Source organism: Myotis daubentonii, chromosome 3, assembly GCF_963259705.1.
Source record: "Myotis daubentonii chromosome 3, mMyoDau2.1, whole genome shotgun sequence".
Lineage (NCBI taxonomy): Eukaryota > Metazoa > Chordata > Mammalia > Chiroptera > Vespertilionidae > Myotis > Myotis daubentonii.
Window position 1 is genome coordinate 164,488,330 of NC_081842.1, and position 21,509 is coordinate 164,509,838.

At 37.8% G+C, this 21,509-nt stretch overlaps 1 protein-coding gene across 1 annotated transcript in view; it reads right to left on the bottom strand.

The window, feature by feature from the left end:
• Window positions 1-9,436: 9,436 nt before the first annotated feature.
• MSH4 (mutS homolog 4) overlaps window positions 9,437-21,509 on the bottom strand; it is a 77,657-nt gene continuing 65,584 nt past the window's right edge. The window contains exons 18-20 of the mRNA XM_059691676.1: window positions 17,807-17,981; window positions 16,160-16,248; window positions 9,437-9,631 (exon numbers count right to left, since the gene is read on the bottom strand). Coding sequence (XP_059547659.1) covers window positions 9,437-9,631; window positions 16,160-16,248; window positions 17,807-17,981 — 459 coding nt within the window. The remainder of the gene's footprint in view (window positions 9,632-16,159; window positions 16,249-17,806; window positions 17,982-21,509) is intronic.

The window sequence follows — 21,509 nt, forward strand, 5'->3', positions numbered from 1 at the left end:
TATCTATACTAATAAAAGAGTAATATGCCGATTAGACCGGGAGACCTTCTGGACATCCTTCTGGACAAAGCCATGGTGGTGGGGCCGAGGCAGAGGCAGTTAGGGATGATCAGGCCAGGAGAGGAGGGCAGTTGGGGGTGATCAGGCCAGTGGGGGGGGGGGGAGTTGGCGGTGAGTAGGCTGACAGAGGTGGCCAGTTGGGGGTAAGCAGGCTAGCAGGGGGGGCATTTGGGGGTGAGCAGGTGGGCAGGGGGGCCAGTTGGGGGTGAGCAAACCAGCAGGGGGTCAGTTAGAGGTGAGCAGGCCAGCAAGGGGGGGGCAGTTGGGGGCAAAAAGGCTGGTGGGGGGGGCAGTTGGGGGCAAGCAGGCTGGCAGGCAGAGTGGTTAGGGGCAATCAGGCAGGCAGGCAGGTGAGCAGTTAGGAGCCAGCGGTCCCGGATTGCGAGAGGGATGTCCAACTTCTGGTTTAGGCCCGATTCCACAGGAATCGGGCCTAAACCGGCAGTCGGACATCCCCCGAGGGGTCCCAGATTGGAGAGAGTGCAGGCCGGGCTTAGGGACAACCCCACCCCTTTGCACAAACTTCGTGCACCGAGCCACTAGTAATAGTAAAATAAAAGATCTATTCTCTTAGCAACTTTCAAGTATACAATAGAGTATTATTAACTTCTTTATTTTATAAGTGGAAGTTTGTGCCTTTTGACCACTTTCACACATTTCACCCACCCCTAAATTATATACATTTTGATGCCAAAAGATAATTTTGATCCAACATTACATTAAAATGAAAACATTATCAATTAAATATATATGTTCTTTGCTTACAAAGAATCCTATCTTTTAAAAAACTAGAATTTATTCAACTACAACTTTTTAGCCCCTTTCTAATATTTAGAATACTAGACTTTTCTCTATTAAACTCTAAGGTCAAACCATGACAACACAAATACGAGAATTGGGAGAGAATTCTCCATGTTTCTCTCATTTTTCTGCCTGTCCTATGAGCAAAGACACTGGCCACCTCATTCTCCCCCCCCCCCCCCCCCCCCAGTCCTTAAAACAGGCTCTTTAATAACATTTATGTCTTCATTGAAGAGCTTCGCTTTTCCCACCCAGCAAGGGACTAGGGCCGGCACCTGCAGGGAAGCAGGGTCCACTGGATGATGGACACGATGGCGGTTGCAAGGCAGGACTGGTGGCATCAGGGCCTTGGCGCTGGGCTAGTAGGAGTACTGGTTCTCCACCGTGTGAGTGTGGCGTGTGTGCGGCTGCGGGATCCCTTGCAGGGCGCAACCTCAGGGGGCTCCTCTGCACCATTCGCCTCCAGCAGCCACTTGATGCTGTACCTGCAGCTGCGATTGCTCACTGACTACCTTTTTAAGGATGTTTGTATAGTGAGCAGCATTGAAAGGTAGAGACAGTGTCTCCCTATGAGCAGAGGGCAGGTTGCTCAGTGTCTCCCTAAGGAGAAGGTAATGTCTTCCCAGGGGGAAAAGGTTGAGAATGTTTGCTTAAAGCTCATTATAAAAGACTGGAGTTCCCCAAGCTTGGGGTTCCTTAGCTGTAACACAAATCCATTGTGAGCACATCTACATGGACCACTCCATGTTTCAGAGGATGGGGATGCATGGAACCAACACAAACATGCCACCCAGCTGCATGCTCAGCCACCAGTAATCAATCAAGTCTTTTGTTTTTGACCCGGGATTTTTTTGTCTTCTGACAGCAAACATCAAACTATGGTCAGCTAAACTGCTAGTCTGCAAGTAAGGGAAAAACCTTGGACCCTTTATAGTTCTTTTCTTTTACATTGAGATATAACAGTAGTCCCCCCTCATCTACAGTTTCACTTTCCATGGTTTTAGTTACCCACAGCCAAGTGTAGACTGAAATATTAAATGGAAAATTGCAGAAATAAATAATTTGTAAGCTTAAAAACTGCATGCCATTCTGAGTAGCATGAGAAAGCTTGTGCTCTCCTGCTCCATCTTGCCTGGGATGTGAATCATCCCTTTGTCCAGCATATCCAGACTATAGGAGCTTCCTGCCTGTTAGTCACATGGTCACTGTCTGATCTAATAACCAATTGTGGTATCCCAGTGTCTATGTTCAAAAACCCTTATTTTACTTAATAATGGCCCCAAAGTGCAAGAATAGTGATGCTGGCAATTCACATATGCCAAAGAGAAGCTATGAAGTGTCTCCTTCAAGGGAAAAGGTATGTATAGGAAAAAAACATAGTATACATAGGGTTTAGGACTATCCACAGTTTCATACATCTACTAGGGACCTTGGAACACATATCCTACAGGTATGAGGAGGCTACTATATATTCATTTTATATATAAAACAACATGATTCAATATATGTATATATTGCAAAATGATGATTACAATAAGTCTAGTTAACATCTGTCACCATACATAGCAATGCAGTCATGGTTCTCCCCCCCCCTTTTTTAAAAAAAAATACATTTTTATTTATTTCAAAGAGGAAGGGAGAGGAAGAGAAAGATGGAAACATCAATGATGAAAGAGAGTCATTGATTGGCTGCCTCCTGCACACACCTACTGGGAATCAAACCATGACCTCCTGGTTCATGGGTCGATGCTCAACCACTGAGCACAAGAGCTGGGCCTATCACAGTTCTTGACAATGAGATTCTGTTCTCCACCTCATCACTATGTATTTGAGGATACATTTTGATAGATTATATCAGATAGTACCCATTCTTACTGTTTACTTCAATCTGAGAACTATCAAAAACTTTGACAATTCATAGGTAAAGAGTATTTATTTTGATTTTATAGGAAGATTAAAAAAAACCTATATGATTTAGCCCTGGCCAGTATGGCTCAGTTGGAGCATCATTCTGTGCACTAGTCAGGACACATACCCAGGTTGCGGGTTCGATACCTAGTCAGGGAATGTATGGGAGGCAACTGATCGATGTTTCTCTCTCACATCAATGATTCTCTCACTTTCCCTCTCCCTTCCTCCCTGTCTAAAAATCAATAAAAAACACATACTCGGGTAAGGATTACAAAAAAAAACAACTATAAGATTTAAGTTTCTAAAGAACAGCATGGAAACAGCAAAGTGGCAAAACAACTAGGTTACTTGCTTTTCCTTTCTTTCCATTTTCATTCCTGTGAGCTACAAATGCATTATTGGATTGAATTTATATACTTAATTATAATGTTACATATTTTAAGCTCATAAATAAGTATATAGAAGTTCATAGTACACACCGTATATTAACATTTGAATTTTTAAAAAAATATATATTTTATTGCTTTTTTACAGAGAGGAAGGGAGAGGGATAGAGAGTTAGAAACATCGACAAGAGAGAAGCATCGATCAGCTGCCTCCCGCACACCCCGCACTGGGTACCCGCAACCAAGGTACATGCCCTTGACCGGAATCGAAACTGGGACCCTTCAGTCTCTAGGCCGATGCTCTATCCACTGAGCCAAACCAGCTAGGGCAACATTTGAATATTTTTAATAGTAGCATAAACATAATTATATATAACTAGAGGCCCAGTGTATAAAATTCGTGCATGAGGGGGTGTCCCTCAGCCTGGCCTACACCCTCTCACAATCCGCGACCCCTCAGGGGATGTCAGACATCCCTCTCGCAATCCGGGACCACTGGCTCCTAAACACTCCCCTGCCTGATCGCCCCAACCCCTCTGTCTGCCTGCCTGATTGCCCCTAACCACTCTGCTTGCCTGCCTGATCACCCCTAACCATTCGCCTGCCTGATTGCCCCTAACCACTCTGTTTGCCTGCCTGATTGCCCCTAACCACTCTGCTTGCCTGCCTGATCACCCCTAACCACTCGCCTGCCTGATCGACCCTAACTGCTCGCCTGCCTGCCTGGTCACCCTAACCTCTGCCTCGGCCCCTGCCACAGCAGCTTCATCCAGAATGATGTCTGGAAGGTCGTTCAGCTGTCCGGTCTAATTAGCATATTATGCTTTAATTATTATAGATTTACCAAACATCATGGTGATAGATAGTATAGCAAGGAATTATGCAACTGAGAAATGTACTAAACCTGGCCCTCTGACATTTTATTATATGTTTAGCCCAACAGTCATGATACACACCTCTAAGCACAGTACTAACTCAAGAACTTTTTAATCTAATTCAGATAGTTAAAAATGTGTTAATATGAAAGAAGTATTAAAAATACACTTAGTCTAGCTTATAAAGAAACACTAGAGTGCTGATTCAGGTAAAGTCATTTGTTTGGGAAAATATTTCAGCAAATCATTTTACATTTATTCTCTGATTTCCATTTGTTTTTTTCCATTCCTCCTTTTCTTACATCTTCAACAGTAAAGGGAACTTAATGAATTTGGTCTAGTCATCACCTTTACTGAACATGTCTCATATCTATGTTAAAGGATGGGCAATAAACAACACCTAAATTTCTAGAGATTCTCATTGGAATTCTTATTACTTCCCTATTTCTCAGCATGGTTGATGGCTCAACACCCATAATCACATTTAACCCTTCCCTTAGTTTGGCAGGGCTGCCATAGCAAAGTAACACAAACAGGATGGCTTAAAATAACAGAAATGAATTGTCTCAGAGTTTTGGAAACTAGAATCAAGTTTCCAGCAGAGCTATGCTCCCTATGAAACCTGTAGGGGAATCCTTCCTTGCCTCTTTCTAGCTTCTAGTAGTTTTCTAAGAACCGTAGTGTCACGCCAATCTTCTGTAATCACATGGCAATCTTCTTATAAGGACACTAGTCATATTCAATTAGGGGCCCACTCTACTAGTATAACCTTATCTTAACTAATTACATTTAAAATGATCCTATTTCCAAATAAGGTCACATTCTGAGGTACAGAGGGTTAGGACTTCAGGTATCTTTTTGGGGGTGTGTGTGGGGGGAGGGGGGAAGCGGCAATTCAACCCATAATACCTCCTTTGAGTAAAAAAGTGATGAGTCACTAATCTTGTTAATCTGTCACTAAATCTCCTTAGTAGCTTGCAAATCAGTGTCTTCTCTCTTCCAGGAGTCACTCTACTCTCTCCATTTTTCTCTTCTCCTCCCCTCATCCCCACAATTCTGTTCTACGCTCACTGCTTCTACCTTTAACGGTCAACTCTCTACTGGATTACCAAAATAGTCTCTTAAACAATCTGGTCTCCTTTACTATGGTTTCAATCACCCTTCCCCAAATCATTCATGCTATCACTCAGATGATCTTTCTAAAATGGAAATCTAATCATGCTATCCCTCCACTACCACCACCATCGCCCTCTCCCACCCTGTGAGAACAAACACTCCTTAAAACTCTTCAGGGGTGTATAGGAGAAATTTATTATAAGCACCTAGATTCATCTTTTTGCTGCTCTATTTTGCTGCTCTCTCATACACATTCTAACCCCAGCTAAACCAAGCTGCTTCCTGTTTCATATTTCTTTGCTTTTACATATGCTGATCCTTCTAAAATGCTTTTCTCTTCCTAAATATCTGGTATACTTTACTATCTTTTAAACTCCCTTGACCCACAAAGAACTGTATACTTTTTTGTGCCACTACCCTTTTTAATATGTTCCTCTATAATTGTACTTATTACATGATGTTTCAACTCTAATATATATATTTGCTCTTTACTACTCCTGAAATATCCACCTCAAGGTCAGACATATTTTGTACTCCTAGCACCTAGTATATCATCTGTTCCATACTAAATTAAATCTTTAAAAAACTGACTATACCTAGTACTAGAGAACATGTGGGATAACTGGAACTCTCTCTACATGGCTGATCATAATACAAAATAGTAAAGCCACTCTGGAAAATAATTTAGCTGCTTTTTATGAAGTTAAATATATACTTATAACATGCTGGACCTATTTTACTATTTAACTGAGATAAATTAAAACAACACTCACACAAACATCTGTACATGCATGTCTGTAACAGTTTTATTCATAATTACAAAAAACTAGAAACCCCAAATGTCCTTCAAAGAGTGAATTGATAAACTGTGGTGATACAATGAAATACTAATCAGCAATAAAAAGGCACAAGGATACATTCTAAAACACATTATGCTGAGTAAAATAAGCCAGTCTCAAAGGTTACATGCTATATGATTCCATTTGTTGGACATTCCGGGAAAAAACATATAGGGAAGGATTACTTAATCATTCCCTGTAATAGGGGTCAGGGAAGGAATTGACTATGAAGGGATAATACTAAGGGAGTCATTTGGGGGTGATGGAACTGTTCTTTATCCTGGTTGTGGTAGTGGTTCCAAGAATCCATAAATGTGTACCATTTAACCAAAACTGTATATCATAAATTAATTTTACAGTATGTAAATTTTAAAATAAACAAATGCATTGCTTCCTAAGCATAAGCATAAGCTGCCCTTTCCCTCCCCTCCCACATATCTTACCCCTAGCCTTAAAAAAATATGACTTCGTGTGAGGAGAGAAGTGGAACATACTAAAAGAATGCCTTTGAAATGGAAATTAAAGGAATTTGCTACAACATTATGGACATTTATCTTAAAAAGCTGGATTATGAGATAATGATTTATAATTTTAGAGAAAGGCAAAGGTGAAGAGGCCTAAAGAGGAGAGCAAATAGACCTTAAATTTTTTTTTTAATGGCTTGTCTTCCTAGTATTCACCTCTTTCTATAGTACCATGACATAATAATTATATCTTCGTGTACTTTGCTTTTTTTATGTTTCTGATACACACGAAAAGATTAAAAAAGTAATTTAATTTTAAGAAGATACAAATTTTTTCAGAATTCCAAATCTAAAATGAAATTAATCAGCTGCACATCAAAAGCTCTAAATGATGAAAAATTTCTTAAAAGTCTGGTTGAATCTAATATTAGGATTAAATCTAAAGGAAAACTAATACAATTAAGGAAATGATATTCAGTATATTTAATACTTTGCACCTGTCTCTAAATGCCTGTTTCTCTGCTATGCCTGCTCCCCTCTGCCTTTTATTGCTTCCTCCCTTTTCTTCCCTATCCTCCCAAACAATATGCATGCCCTCTTCCTCCCCAGTGCCTCCTAGAAATTTGCCACAAGCTTAAATTATCTAACTGATTTTAGGAATTATTGCATAAAATATTTTTCATTTCAAAGGCCATGAATTAAAATATAGCTAGTAGTCAAATTCAAATACTGTGGTACTCTCTTCCTAAAACAGGACAATGGGGAATATAAGTAGTATAAGAGAATATCCTATATAATAGAAGGCTAAGCCCTGACCATTTTGGCTCAGTGGATAGAGCGTTGGCCTGCGGACTCAAGGGTCCCGAGTTCGATTCCCATCAGGGCTATGTGCCTTGGTTGTGGGCACATCCCCAGTGGGGGTTGTGCAGGAGGCAGCTGATCGATGGTTCTCTCTCATCGATGTTTCTAACTCTCTGTCCCTCTCCCTTCTTCTCTGTAAAAAATCAATAAAATATATATTTTTTAAAAAAGGCTAATATGCAAATCGACTGAACAGTGGAATAACTGGTCATTATGACGTGCACTGACCACCAGGGGGCAGACGCTCAATGCAGGAGTTGCCCCCTGGTGGTCAGTGCACTCCCATAGGGGAAGCGCTTTTCAGCCAGAAGCCCTGAGCTGGGGAGCAGGCCTAAGCTGTCAGTCGGACATCTCCAGCGAGCTCCTGGACTACGAGAGGGCACAGGCTGGGCTGAGAGACCCCCACCCCCCAAGTGCAGGAATATTAAACTAGAGACCTGGTGCACGAAATTCCTGCATGGGTAGGGTCCCTAGGCCAGGCCAGCAATCAAGGCCGATCTGTGGGGTGACCAGGGGGGCGATCGGGGGGTCCTTGCTGGCACCTGCCTTGGTTGGCCAGGGCCTGTGGGCTGGGGGCAGCTTCTGCATTCAGCGAATGCCCCCTGGTGGTCAGTGAGCATCATAGTCACCAGTCGTTCCACTGGTCATTCCACAATTCAGTCAATTTGCATATTAAGCTTTTATTATATAGGATACCAAATGTAAATACTAACACTAACTCAACATTTACTCTTCCAACAGTATGTGTGTAATTTGAATTATAACTTTTTCAATATAGCTTGTTACTAATATGTACTTAGAATGCTGAAAAAGTTTAATAAAGTCAAACATATTAATAATAAATTTATAAGGCAAATTATGTGTATGCCAACAAAAATAGGGCCCTAACCAGTCTGAATAATTTTTTTGGCCAAATTACTATTAATTCTGAAGATGACTGAATGTATACCCTGAGTTCCAGAAACTTAATTGTCCAGGAAAAAAATAACTTCTCTATCTTAGGCTTCTGAGCTGAGATTATGGGCTGAGATTATATAAATAAGTCATTTACTGTGATGGAACTGTAAAAATAAGGTTTTTGAGAAGACAGCAGCTCTTTACAGTTACTGAACAACTGACGGTCTTCCATTTTATTTTGTCCATTTATGAAACAACAATGACCTGTGGGTAAATTCTAAAATGGTGGTGTAAGTCACATGCCTATGGAAGAATAGTTCTATAAAATGTTTTCTGTGAAGCAAGAAATGAGGTAAAGAAATTTATATTATATTCTAACTGGTTTGGCTCAGTGGATAGAGCGTTGGCCTGCGGACTGAAAGGTCCTAGGTTCGATTCCAGTCAAAGGTGTGTACCTAGGTTGCGGGCACATCCCTAGTAGGAGGTGTGCTGGAGGCAGCTGATCAATGCTTCTCTCTCATCGATGTTTCTAACACTTGATCCCTCTCCCTTCCTCTCTGTAAAAAATCAATAAAATATTTAAAAAAAATTGATATTACTTTTCTGCAGCCTTGGTTAACTCACCTAAACTGGCCAAAAATGAAAATATAAAAAAGAAGAGAGGTTGGTGAGTACAAAATGGCACACCTGGCTATTGGGAAACACTCCATGCATTACACAGACCTATGTGTTTATTTTCACAAATATAAACTATACTGAATATCAAAAAGAATACTTTAAAATTCCCAATATCATCCTAACTAATTTCAGAAGCATCCAGTGTTAGAATTTTGGATACTTAGTAAAAATTTATTGAGACATAAGGTATTATTGTTTTAGAGTAGAGTGTAAAAAACTCAAGTTTCCAGACATAAAAAGAAACTTGTTTTTTTAAACTAAGATATTTATAATACCATCTTAAACCATAACTTTACCAATAAACTTAAAATAATAATGTAAGTTTTCATAAATGAAAAAAAAGTATCATCTCATACTTTTTCCCCCTAAAAATCAATCCTTTAAATTGTTCGCATTGTTAGCTAAAAATAACAAATATTTTCTTAAACAGAATACATAGAGAATTATAATTCTAAGGTTAATATAAAGTAATTGTCAACTAAAATATAAAATTATAAAAATATCTTCTTTTGCTCTTGGGAAAAATGAATTCTATAAGATGTGAATTGTTATTCTTCTTCAGTCCTTCCTGAAACTTGCTCAGCCTTGGGAAACTCTGCTTCGTACTTCTTTTTGAGATTACTCAAATATGTTCGTAAACTGTCTGGATCCAACCGAGAGTTTCGAGCAGTTTGAACTAGCCTAGTAGCTAGATGGTACACCGCTCTCTGTCTCTCCATCTCAGGAGTACTTCTTTGATATTGCTATCATTGAAAAAATACATATATATATAATTTAAAATATGACTACCATGATTCTAATATTAAAATTTTAGTAATTCTCTATATCTTTTAATAGAAATATAGAATTTATGGGTTAGCAAATCCCTTCATCTAAATCAATTCCATCCAATCAATTCCATATATTCCAAGAATATATGAGAAGAAATAAAGATATATTATTTTGGAGAATAAAAGTTCTCAAGAGTATTTACAACTTTATGACAGATTCTTATAACCTTGAAAATCACTTTTCAATTAAAAGAAAAATCTGCTAAGTAGGTCAACTATCTCAACACAATACCAGAAAGCAATAGAAAATCCACCAGAGTTATGCTCTACAAACACTTTCTCATTAAAAAGGTATGGAAAAAGAGCACTGCTCATTGCTATTCAGTATTCATAATTTTAATTGTCACCCAAGAGTACCACTCTGCTATCTCCTATATTAATCCCCCAACAGATAAGCTGGTGGAAAGAATGGGTCATCAATAAACTGCTTGTCCCTCAAGAGAGTTCATACATAGAAACTGCTAGAGCCTAAGAGAAAATACTGCCTGAAAGGCAAATTACAATTTAAAAATAAGCAACATAATTAGCTACTTAAAATTATGCCTTGAATTTCAACAAACTACTTAAGGATACCCAAGAAGTAATGTTTATAATGGCAATTTTCGAATTCTTTGTAAGATCTTTATATATTCAGTCCTTGAATAATACTTCAGGGTTGGAGGTACAGCTAGAAAATTCTTCATTCACTTCTTGCCTGACCTAGATAGGGGAGCCAGCATTTTCAATGTTAACTGTGTATGCAAAGTCTTAGTGAGTTTCTTTTTACTAAGGGAAATAAAATCCCTCAACTCTTTCCTAATAGCAAGCAATTCCAGATATTCTACTTTCACTATAGGAAAAATAAATATGATTTTGTGAGTAGAATAAGATTATCATATATTTACCCATGTGCCTATTTAATACATTGATCAACTATCAGTTTATTATTTAAATAACAAATAGTTATTGAATATCCATTGTTATCTATATTCTGAGCCCCATACCTTGTATTTACTAGTACACGTATAGGAGATACAAAAATGTCTACCTGATATGATAATGAACTCAAGATCAGTCTTATAATGTAAAAGACATATTTATAAGCAACTAATGATGTAATTATGATGAGTCCCATTAGAGAATACAAAATGCTCAAACGAAGAAGAGCTCAGATAAAGAAAAGTGTGAATATGATAGGGTATTTGGAATCAATCTTGATAGACAAGAAAAGCTTAGAAGGAAGGATATTCTGGACAAAGGAAACACCTAGAGAAGACACATTAAAAGCATGGTACAGTTATATAATCTTATTACCCAATGTCAACCCAATAAATCAATAAATTTAACTTTAAAATATTTATAAATAAGAGAGAGAGAGAAAGAGAGAGAGAGAGAGAGAGAGAGAGAGAGAGAGAGAGAGAGAGAGAGAAAGGCAGGAAGGAAGGAGGGAAGGAAGTTAGTTATACAATCAGGTCAGAACAACAAAATGACAAATATCCAGAAATGTAGGTTATATAGTTAAGTAATATTGTGTAAGGCTGGGGTAGTAAGCACTGATCTTTATTATTTCCTTCCTTCTGCTTACGCTGGGCTTTTCTTGTTGCTCTTTTTCTAACTCTTTGAGTTGTAGGGTTAGATAATTTATTGCCATTGTTTCTTGTCTTTTGAGGTAGGTCTGTACAGCTATGAACTTCTCTCTGAAGACTGCTTTCACTGTGAACCATAGATTTTGGATTGTTGTGCTTTCATTGTCATTTGTTGCCATGATGCTTTTTATTTCTTCTTTGATCTCTTTGGTAACCCAATCATTGTTTTAAAGCATGCTACTCAGCCTCCAGGTGTTTGATTTTTTTTATTGTTTTTATTACAGTTGATATTTAGTTTTATGCCATTGTGATCTGAGAAGATGCTTGATATGATTTCTATCTTCTTGAATTTGAAGAGACTTTGCCTGTTCCCCAATATGTGGTCTATCTTTGAAAATGACCCATGTGCACTTGAGAAGAATGCATATTCTGTGGCTTTGGGGTGGAATGTTCTGAAGATGTCAATTAATTCCATCTGATCTAGTGAGTCATTTAGGATTGATGTTTCTCTGCTAATTTTTTGTTTAGATGATTTTTCCAGTGGTGTTAGTGAGGTATTAAAGTCCCTTACTATGACCATATTGCTGTGAATCTCTCCCTTGATATCCTCCAGAAGTTTTTTTGTGTATTTGGGTGCTCCTGTATTGGGTGCATATATGTTTATCAGAGTTGTATCTTCTTGTTGAATTACTCCCTTTCGTATTATGAAGTGGCCTTCCTTATTTCTTGTTATGGCCTTCACTTTGAGGTCTAATCTGTCGGATATAAGAAATACTACCCCAGCTTTTTTCCATTTCCATTCACTTTAAAAACCTTTTTCCATCCCTTCACTATCAGTCTGTGTGAGTCCTTTGTTCTGAGGTGGGTTTCCTGTAGACAGCAGATATATGGATCATGGTTTCTTATCCACTCAGCTACCCTATGTCTTTTTATTGGGGCATTTAACCCATTTACATTTAAAGTTCTTATTGATAGGTACTTGTTTGTCGCCATTTTTATTCTTTATGCCTGTGTTCCTTCTCCCCTTCCTATTTGTTCGTTTTACAGCTGACCCTTTAGCATTCCTTTTTTTTTTAAATATATTTTATTGATTTTTTTACAGAGAGGAAGGGAGAGGGATAAAGAGTTAGAAACATTGATGAGAGAGAAACATCCATCAGCTGCCTCCAGCACACTCCCTACTGGCGATGTGCCCACAACCAAGGTACACGCCCTTGACCAGAATCGAACCTGGGACCCTTGAGTCTGCAGGCTGACACTCTATCCACTGAGCCAAACCAGTTAGGGCCCTTTAGCATTTCTTGCATTGATAGTTTGGTGGTAATAAACTCCCTTAGTCCTTTTTAATCTATGACGCTCCTGATTTCACCCTCAATTTTGATTGATAGCCTTGCTTGGTATGACATTCTTGGATTCAGATCATTCCTTTGCATGACTTTGTATATTTCATTCCATTCCCTCCGGCCTGACGTGTTTGTGTTGAGAAGTCAGTCGATAGACTGATAGGAGATCCTTTGTAGGTAACTTTCTGTCTCTCTCTGGCAGCCTTTAAGATTCTTACTTTGTTGTTGGTATTTGCCAATTTAATTATAATGTTTCTTGAAGTTGATCTTTTGGGGTTCATCTTGTTTGGGACTCTGTGAGCTTCTTGGACTTGTGTGAGTTTTTGTTTCCAGATATCAGGGAAGTTTTCTGTCATTATTTTTTCAAACAGATTTTCTATACCTTGTTCAATTTCCTCTCCTTCTGGCACCCCTATTATGCAAATGTTGTTTTGGTGCATGTTGGCTCAAAGTTCCCTTAGGCTCTCCTCCTGTTTTTTAAGTTTTTTTTCTAGATGCTGCTCTGCTTGGGTATTTTTTCCTACCTTGCCTTCTGGCTCACTGATGCAGTCCTCTGCTTCTTCTAGTCTACTGTTGATGCTTTCTATTGAATTCTTTATTGCAGTAATGTCATTTTTCATTTCTTCTTGGTTCTTCTTCATTTCCTCTTGGTTTTTACATATATTGTTTAATTTGTCTTCCATCCTTTTCAGCGACCTTTTGACCATTTCTCTGAATTCTTTCTCTGACATATTGCTTGCCTCCATTTCACTTACTTCCTTTTCTGGTGATGCCTCCTTTTCTTTCTTATGTGGGCTGTATTTTTGTCCCCCCTATGATCGCTCCTCTCAGGGTTTCTGGTTATGTAGCTCTCTCTCTCCTGCATTGACTTAAAGGCACAAAATACAACACAATGAGACACAACGCACAGGGCACCAAACACAAATGTTTTCACAATACTAATACCCCTAAATAAAGGTGACCACCAGAGAAAAGAGAATTAGGGAATAGAGATGAGTGCAAAAATGATATTGAGAAAAAGAAAAAATGTAAGAGAAAAGAGAAAAAAAAAGGGAAAAAATATGTATATGAGGGAAAATGCCAATAAAACAACTAATCCAAAAAATGCAAACAACAAACACCCAGATGAATCTGAGGAGGAAGAGCTTATTTCCAGGAGGTAAATTGATTGAATGGGGAAATACTCACAATTCAGTATAGAGGAGTTAGAAAGAGAATGGCTGTATAAGAAGAAGAGTTAAAAATTAAATACAGGAAAAGAAAAAACATATATATATTGAAATATATATATAAAAGAAAATTTATATATATATTTTTTATATATATAAAATTTTCCTCCTTATTTAATCTATCTATCTATGTATTTGTTTACTATTGGAAAAGGAGGATAGAGAGTAGATAGGCCTGAGTTGGTGATTGGAAATAGTTAAGCTATTAGTAGAAGAAGAGAACAAGTGAGGAAAGGAAAACCAGAAGCAAAAATCACACAAAAAAACTAACCAATAATCAAACAAACAACAACAAGACAGAAAGAAAGAGAAAGGAAAAAAAAGAAAAAGAATTTAGATAGTGAAGAGAGAAGTGTGTAGGGGTTTGGAGCAGGGGAGAGGAGACTAGATGTGTGAGTAAGATCAATTTTTAACAGGGAGTTAAAAGAAAGGATAGAGGAAAACTAAAGCAGGAACAGGGTAAGAGAAACAGGACAAAAAAAGGGGAAAAGTGATAAAGAGAGTGTTGGCATAAAGGAAAAATTGAGATAGAGTAAAATAATGCTAAAGGGAAAATCAAAATAGAATGCATAACACTAATCCTAAAATAAAATAAAGTAAAATAAAATAAAATAAAATAAAATAAAGAAAAAATAACATAAAATAAAACTTTTTAAAAAGGGTAAAATAATAGTATTAATACTAACAGTTAAAAATAAAAATATAATAAAAATAAGGTAAAATCGAGTGAGAGAAAAAAAATATGTTTCTTAAGTAAAAGATAAAAAATAAAAATGTGAGGTAGTGAAGGTGGCTGGTTCACTTCCTCCACTATTCTGCTTGGCACGTCTTTTTCCTTGCAGGTAGTCAGCACAGTATTGAAGTTCCCTGGTGTCGTAAGCCACACCCTATTTTCAAGCAGGCGGATCTCTCCGCTCTCTTTGGTTCTCAGTCTTTTTTTAGTTGTGTTTACAATTTCTGCTACAGCCCCTGGGTGGCAATGTTTCTGTCTTAATAACCTGGGATAAAAGGCCTCTCTACTCTGGCTCTGTGCATGACTCTGGGTGCCACCCTGCACAGCCGGTACAGTACTTCAGGCTGCCTTTCTGGGTCCAATGCAGCTGTGGGTTAATATCTAGAATCCCCTTCTGCCAGCAACCCTGTGGACCCCCTTCCACATTCGAGGGCTACACTGATCCCAACAGCCACGGATTTTGGGGGGGCAGTCTTTCTCTGAGGCTCTACTTCATACTGCGCGCGTTTCTCCCTCTAGCCTGGATAGTGTAAGGAGCCTCTGGGACAACTTCAAGCGTACCAACATCTGAATTATGGGGGTGCCAGAAGAAGAGAGAGAGCAAGATATTAAAAACCTATTTGAAGAAATAATGACAGAAAACTTCCCCTACCTGGTGAAAGAAATAGACTTACAAGTCCAGGAAGCGCAGAGAACCCCAAACAAGAGGAATCCAAAGAGGACCAGACCAAGACACATCATAATTAAAATGCCAAGAGCAAAAGACAAAGAGAGAATCTTAAAAGCAGCAAGAGAAAAATAGTCAATTACCTACAAGGGAGTACCCATACGACTTTCAGCTGATTTCTCAACAGAAACCTTGCAGGCCAGAAGGGAGTGGCAAGAAATATTCAAAGTGATGAGTAGCAAGAACCTACAACCAAGATTACTTTACCCAACAAAGCTATCATTCAGAATAGAAGGTCAGAGAAAGAGCTTCACAGATAAGAAAAAGCTAAAGGAGTTCATCACCACCAAACCAGTATTATATGAAATGCTGAAAGGTATCCTTTAAGAAGAGGAAGAAGAAGAAAAAGGTAAAGATACAAATTATGAACAACAAATACACATCTATCAACAAGTGAATCTAACAATCAAGTGAATAAATAATCTGATGAACAGAATAAACTGGTGAATATAATAGAATCAGGGGCATTGAAAGGGAGTGGACTGACTATTCTCGGGGGGAAAGTGGTGTGGGGAGTGCGGGAAGAGACTGGACAAAAATCGTACACCTATGGATGAGGACAGTGGGGGAGGGGGATAAGGGCAGACGGTGGGGTGGGAACCGGGTGGAGAGGAGCTATGGGGGGAAAAAAAGGAACAACTGTACTAATCTGAACAATAAAGATTTAATTTTAAAAATAAAATAAAGACTATAATGAACAAAACCCAAAATGTTTTGAGAGGTAAAGAGGATTCTTTTAAATATTTTAATTATTATATACTTAAATCCAAGGCCATTATAAACATATACACTAGAACTATCCTTAAGTTTGAAAAACAATTCTTACTGCTAAAAAGTTTCTTACCAAAATTTGTCTGGTAATTTGAGTTGTGATTTCTTTGGCATCCAAGACAATTGATGGTGGGAGTGATGACACCTCTGCAGCTTTTAATCCTAAAATTATAAGCAATGGGGCTTCAATATTATTCTTGCTAGTGACATTAGGTTTCTTTTAACCAGTATTAATCTTTTCTCAGATATTTAAAATTCCATTCATATACATTTCTGAACTACTAGACAATTCTCAAAATTAAGTTTTCCAAAGTTCAGCTTTCCATATTATTATATTTAATTACATATACAAGACATATTGGATAAAATCTCTGAAGATATTTCTGTGATATAGGAAAACATGTTATCAAAGGAAAAGAGGCAATTAGAAAATTGAAAAATAGTAATAACATTGACCAGCTACAAATTCAGTTGGTAACAGAAGGTCCAAGTATATATAAGTTTTACAAGGGAAGAGAATGTTTAGTCACAGAGATCACCATACAGCTGAATGTTCCTCTAGCTAGCAGATCAATAAGAGAGGAATTTCTCAGAATATAGAATGGTAGGTGATTACTCTTCATGCAAATTCAAAGTACCAACTAGTAGTCTCATGCTCTCAGACCTTAATTTAACTGTATAAACTAGAGGCCTGACGCACAGAAATTCATGCAAGGGTCTCAGCCCTCGCAGCCCCGGATGCCACCTTGGCCCTCACAGCAGCCCTGGCTACCACATCGGTCCAGCTGCCTCATGCCTCCCCCCCTCCCCCTGCCACTGGTCGAAGGTCATCCTGGAAAGTTGTTCTGCTGCCCAGTCTAATTAGCATATTAGCTCTTTATTATATAGGATGCCATATATACTTTCTACTGTATGCTAAAAATTTATTGTATTTATTTTTTAGAGGCAATAGAAGCATATAATATTTGCTTAGAAGTTAATAATTGCTAGGCACTATACTAGTTCATATTTGATAATTCATTTAATCTTCACAAGTCCACATATGTGGAAAATTATCCCATTTAATAAAGTTGAGGCTTATAAAGATTAAACATCTGATACAAATTAAGCTATCCATTTGATTTCCTATTTCAAATGGTAAAAAAAAAAAAAAAAAAAAAAAAGATGCTTTTTTCCCCTCTTACAAGGGTCACATTTACAGCTAAAATAATTTTTGGAATGTTTTATGTATAGGTCAATTGAAAATTCTCTGAATCCATGAGATTTCACACATGTCAAAAATAATGTAGAGGGAAAATATGTAATCAAGTTTATGAATATCATATGCTTTGGTAATATACCCCATTTTAAGACTTTAGATTTAATTATCAAGTTCCCAGACTCTTAAGAATACAGAAAAAGAACCCTGTTACTGAAAGAGTGTAAGAAACACATAATTTTTAATTCATTATATAACTTGCAAATATAAACTAAAGTACATTTTCCTAAGGATAGACACTAATACTTCTGAGGCCTTCATGTGTTATAATTCTACAGTTACTGGTTAATATAAGTTTTAAAATGAACATATAAAATAGAAGTTTGACATATAAAACAGTTTTAGAGCATATAAGCACTCAAAAGATTGAGAGGGAAAGTTACTTAGATTGACAGCCAAGTAAAGGAGAGAAGAAGAACATATAGAGTTTCAGTATATAGATAAACTTTCTTTATGTATTACCATAATTTTTTTCTTCTGTGAATCCTTTAGAGAGTTTGTACGTATACAAAATTGCTTCTTTATTTCTTGAGGTATTCTTTACATGTTGAACTTCAAAATGCATGTTTTCTACATTAGGATACATGGCATCTATATGGCATAATTCCAAGAAATGTGTGGCAAACAGTGTGAATGCCTAGAATATACAATAATGAATTTTAATACTTTTGAATGAATAAGAAAATTCTATTTTAACAACTTTAACATAAAATTTAGCTCTGTTTTTCAAGTAGCTTAGCAGAAAAGTAAGAATGAAACTAATAACTTTAAGTCTAACATGGTCAATTCATTTTTAAATGTTTCAAAAATTTATATTCAAGGAATAACATGTTTATTATGTTTATACATACACAATTATGTTACATTATGGAAAAGAAAACAAATCCAAAAATGAAATCCTAAAAGAAGAGTCTAAAGATATTGAAAAGGTAAAGTTTATCAGAAATAAAGCTATTAACTTCGGTAATCATTTATTAGAGAAGTAATCCATAAACAAAATCAGTATTTCCCTCAACTTTTTTTAAAAAAAATAACTACTTTAAAAGTATCTTCCCTCCATATAAATAGTTTGTGAACAATGGAATCAGTGGATAGTCTTAGGTATTTGAAATTGCAAAGCTTTTAAGTGTGTTTTGTTTTTTTAAAAAATATATTTTTTTATTGATTTTTTTACAGAGAGGAAGAAAGAGGGATAGAGAATTAGACACATCGATGAGAGAGAAACATCGATAAGTTGCCTCCTGCACACCTCCTACTGGGGATGTGCCTGCAACTAAGGTACATGCCCCTGACCGGAATCGAACCTGGGACCCTTCAGTCTACAGGCTGATGCTCTATCCACTGAGCCAAACGGGTTAGGGCTTAAGTGGTTTTTTAAAAATATATTTTTATTGATTTCAGAGAGGAAGGGAGAGGGAGAGATAGAAACATCAATGATGAGAGAAAATCGTTGATTGGCTGCGTCCTTCATGCCCCCACCCCACCCCCGGCCGCCACACACACACACACACACACACACACACACACACACACACACGTTGGAAACTGAACCCGGGCATATGCAACCCAGGCATATGCCCTGATCAGGAATCCAACTGTGACCTCCTGGTTCATAGATCGATATTCAACAACTGAGCTACATTGGCCAGGCAAAGCTTTTAAGTTTTTGAGAAAATTGTTTAGGACAATGATTCTCAAACTTGAGTAATCATCTGGGGAGCTTGTTAAAGATGCACATTCTTGGTGCTTATCCCCCTGAAATTCTCAATCAGGAGCTGTAATGTGGGGCCCCAGGAAACTTTTTTTTCCCCTAAGTTGATTTTGATGGAGGTAATTCAAGTGACTTATGACCAGCACATGGTTTCTTACCCAGAGTTACTAAAGCAGATAGAAATTTGAATAGTTGATTAAGTTTAAGACATTACCAGTGAGCAACTAAATAGGTTATTAGTGGAAAATTACAATATTAAGACATTAAGATAAAATATTTGACTGGCAAATGGATATCAACTATGGAAGGTGGTGGCAAGATATAACAAGAGTTGGAGGGGCCAGATGTAACAACTTATACTTCACCTCAACATGGGAATATCATAACATATGCCCTACACACTGGATCCCTAGAAGCAGTGATCAGAAATTTCACTGAGATAGAAGGCCCCTGTACTTTTGTCAGATTTATTTCCCCCATCTGACACACAGATGTCTTACCAATAAATCTAGAGTAGTTGCTACTTCTTGCTTGCTAGATCCAATTATCATAATGTAATCAATGTAATGGACCAGTGTAATATCTTGTGGCAGGTTAAAGTGATCAAAGTCCTTGCAAACTAAATTATGACATAGAGTTAGAGAGCTGATATACCCCTCAAGTTGGAGGTATATTGCTGACATTGCCAGCTGAAAGCAATCTGTTTCTGGTGGTCTTGATTGATAGATATAGAGGAAAAAAACATTGGCTAGACCCGTGGTCGGCAAACTGCGGCTCGCGAGCCACATGCGGCTCTTTGGCTCCTTGAGTGTGGCTCTTCCACAAAATACCACGTGTGGGCACGCACGCACAGTGTGATTGAAACTTCGTGGCCTATTCGCAGAAGTCAGTATTTTGTGGAAAAGCCACACTCAAGGGGCCAAAGAGCGAGCCGCAGTTTGCCAACCACTGGGCTAGACCAATTAGTTGCATCCCAGGTACCAGGGGATACATTAATTTACTCAAGCAGTGAGACCTCATCTGATACAGCAGCTGCAATTACAGTCACCACATGGTTAAGGTTATGATAATTCATTATCATTCTCCAAGATCCATCTGTCTTTTGCTCAGACCAAATATGTGAGTGTAATGGAGATGTGGTGGAAATCAAAACCTTTGCATCTTTCACCTCTGCACCTCCTCTAACCACAGGATGGGCTGGGAACCCACTGGGCCCAGTATGAGATAGACCTGAGCTAAAACTCCATTTATCACCTGACTCTGTTTTTATAATTCGATAGACCTTTGTTCACTTGACCTAAAACTTTTATGCTTATACAGATTAAGTAAGAATTTAATAAATTTCCTAACTCTTTCACCTCTAGAGACACCATGATCAACCAGCCAATGTCACAGGTCTTCCCAAGTCAAGACTTACTCTGATTGCTGCTTTGACTCTACTGTCTGTTTTGGTAGCCACACCAACCTTACCTTTGGTGGTTGAGTGCTACCAATTGGCTCCTGCAACCCTGAGATCCAATTACTTCCTTGTATTTAGGATTCCCAATTCAATAACTACACTTTCCACTGCAAGGACTGGCCTATAGAGAAAAGCTATCAGAGCTCTTCAAGGATGTCGGGGCTCTCCTCACAAATTTATTTCTCCCAGTCATGGTGAAAGATATGTCTTTTGGCCCTGTCTAGGGTGGGTGAGTGGGCCTTAAATAATAAATCTACAATAACATTCTTATCTCCCTAAGCCTTTGAAACACTTATTCTATGGATGGAAAGTAACCACACAGGGCATCTGATCATAAATTCCTAACTGGGCAGGTCCTGATGGGTAGTCAGACCTCTGGCCTATATTGCCTTTAGTAAAAAGGTTTTAAGCCAGCAGTCAATTGTTCCTGTGCATCTAGGTTAACACACCTTTGAAATATAAAAAGAAATACCCCTGAAATATCAGAGTATTAACCCTCAAGAAATCATATAATTTTAACTATTCTGTAATCCAACCTCACCTTGCTTTTTCCCCCACCTTCATGTAATCTTCTTTATGTTCCCTCCTAATTTAAAATGCATAAAGGAAACTTAAAAACTGCTATTCCCCAGAGCATTTGAGATCTTTCTCCCCAGCACATGTCCGTTTAGCTAAAATAAACCCTTATAAAAATTCTCTACAAGTTTAGACATTTCTTATATCAAGAGCTCTACATTAAAACAAGGCAAATCCAACACTTCCAACTCACCATGGGCGACCTTTTGGTTCATGTTTCAATCAACCAACCAAACATCCCAAGTTGCAACATTTATTAATAGGGACTCTGCCTAGCAAGTCCCTATTAATAAATTCAGTCTGATCCAACTTTATATTCTTTCTATCATTATACCATATCCTTAATATCCAGTTCCACACATGTTTTCCAGATTTCTATCTGTATAAATTAGAAAACTCAAGTAGTTCTTTGGAAGTAT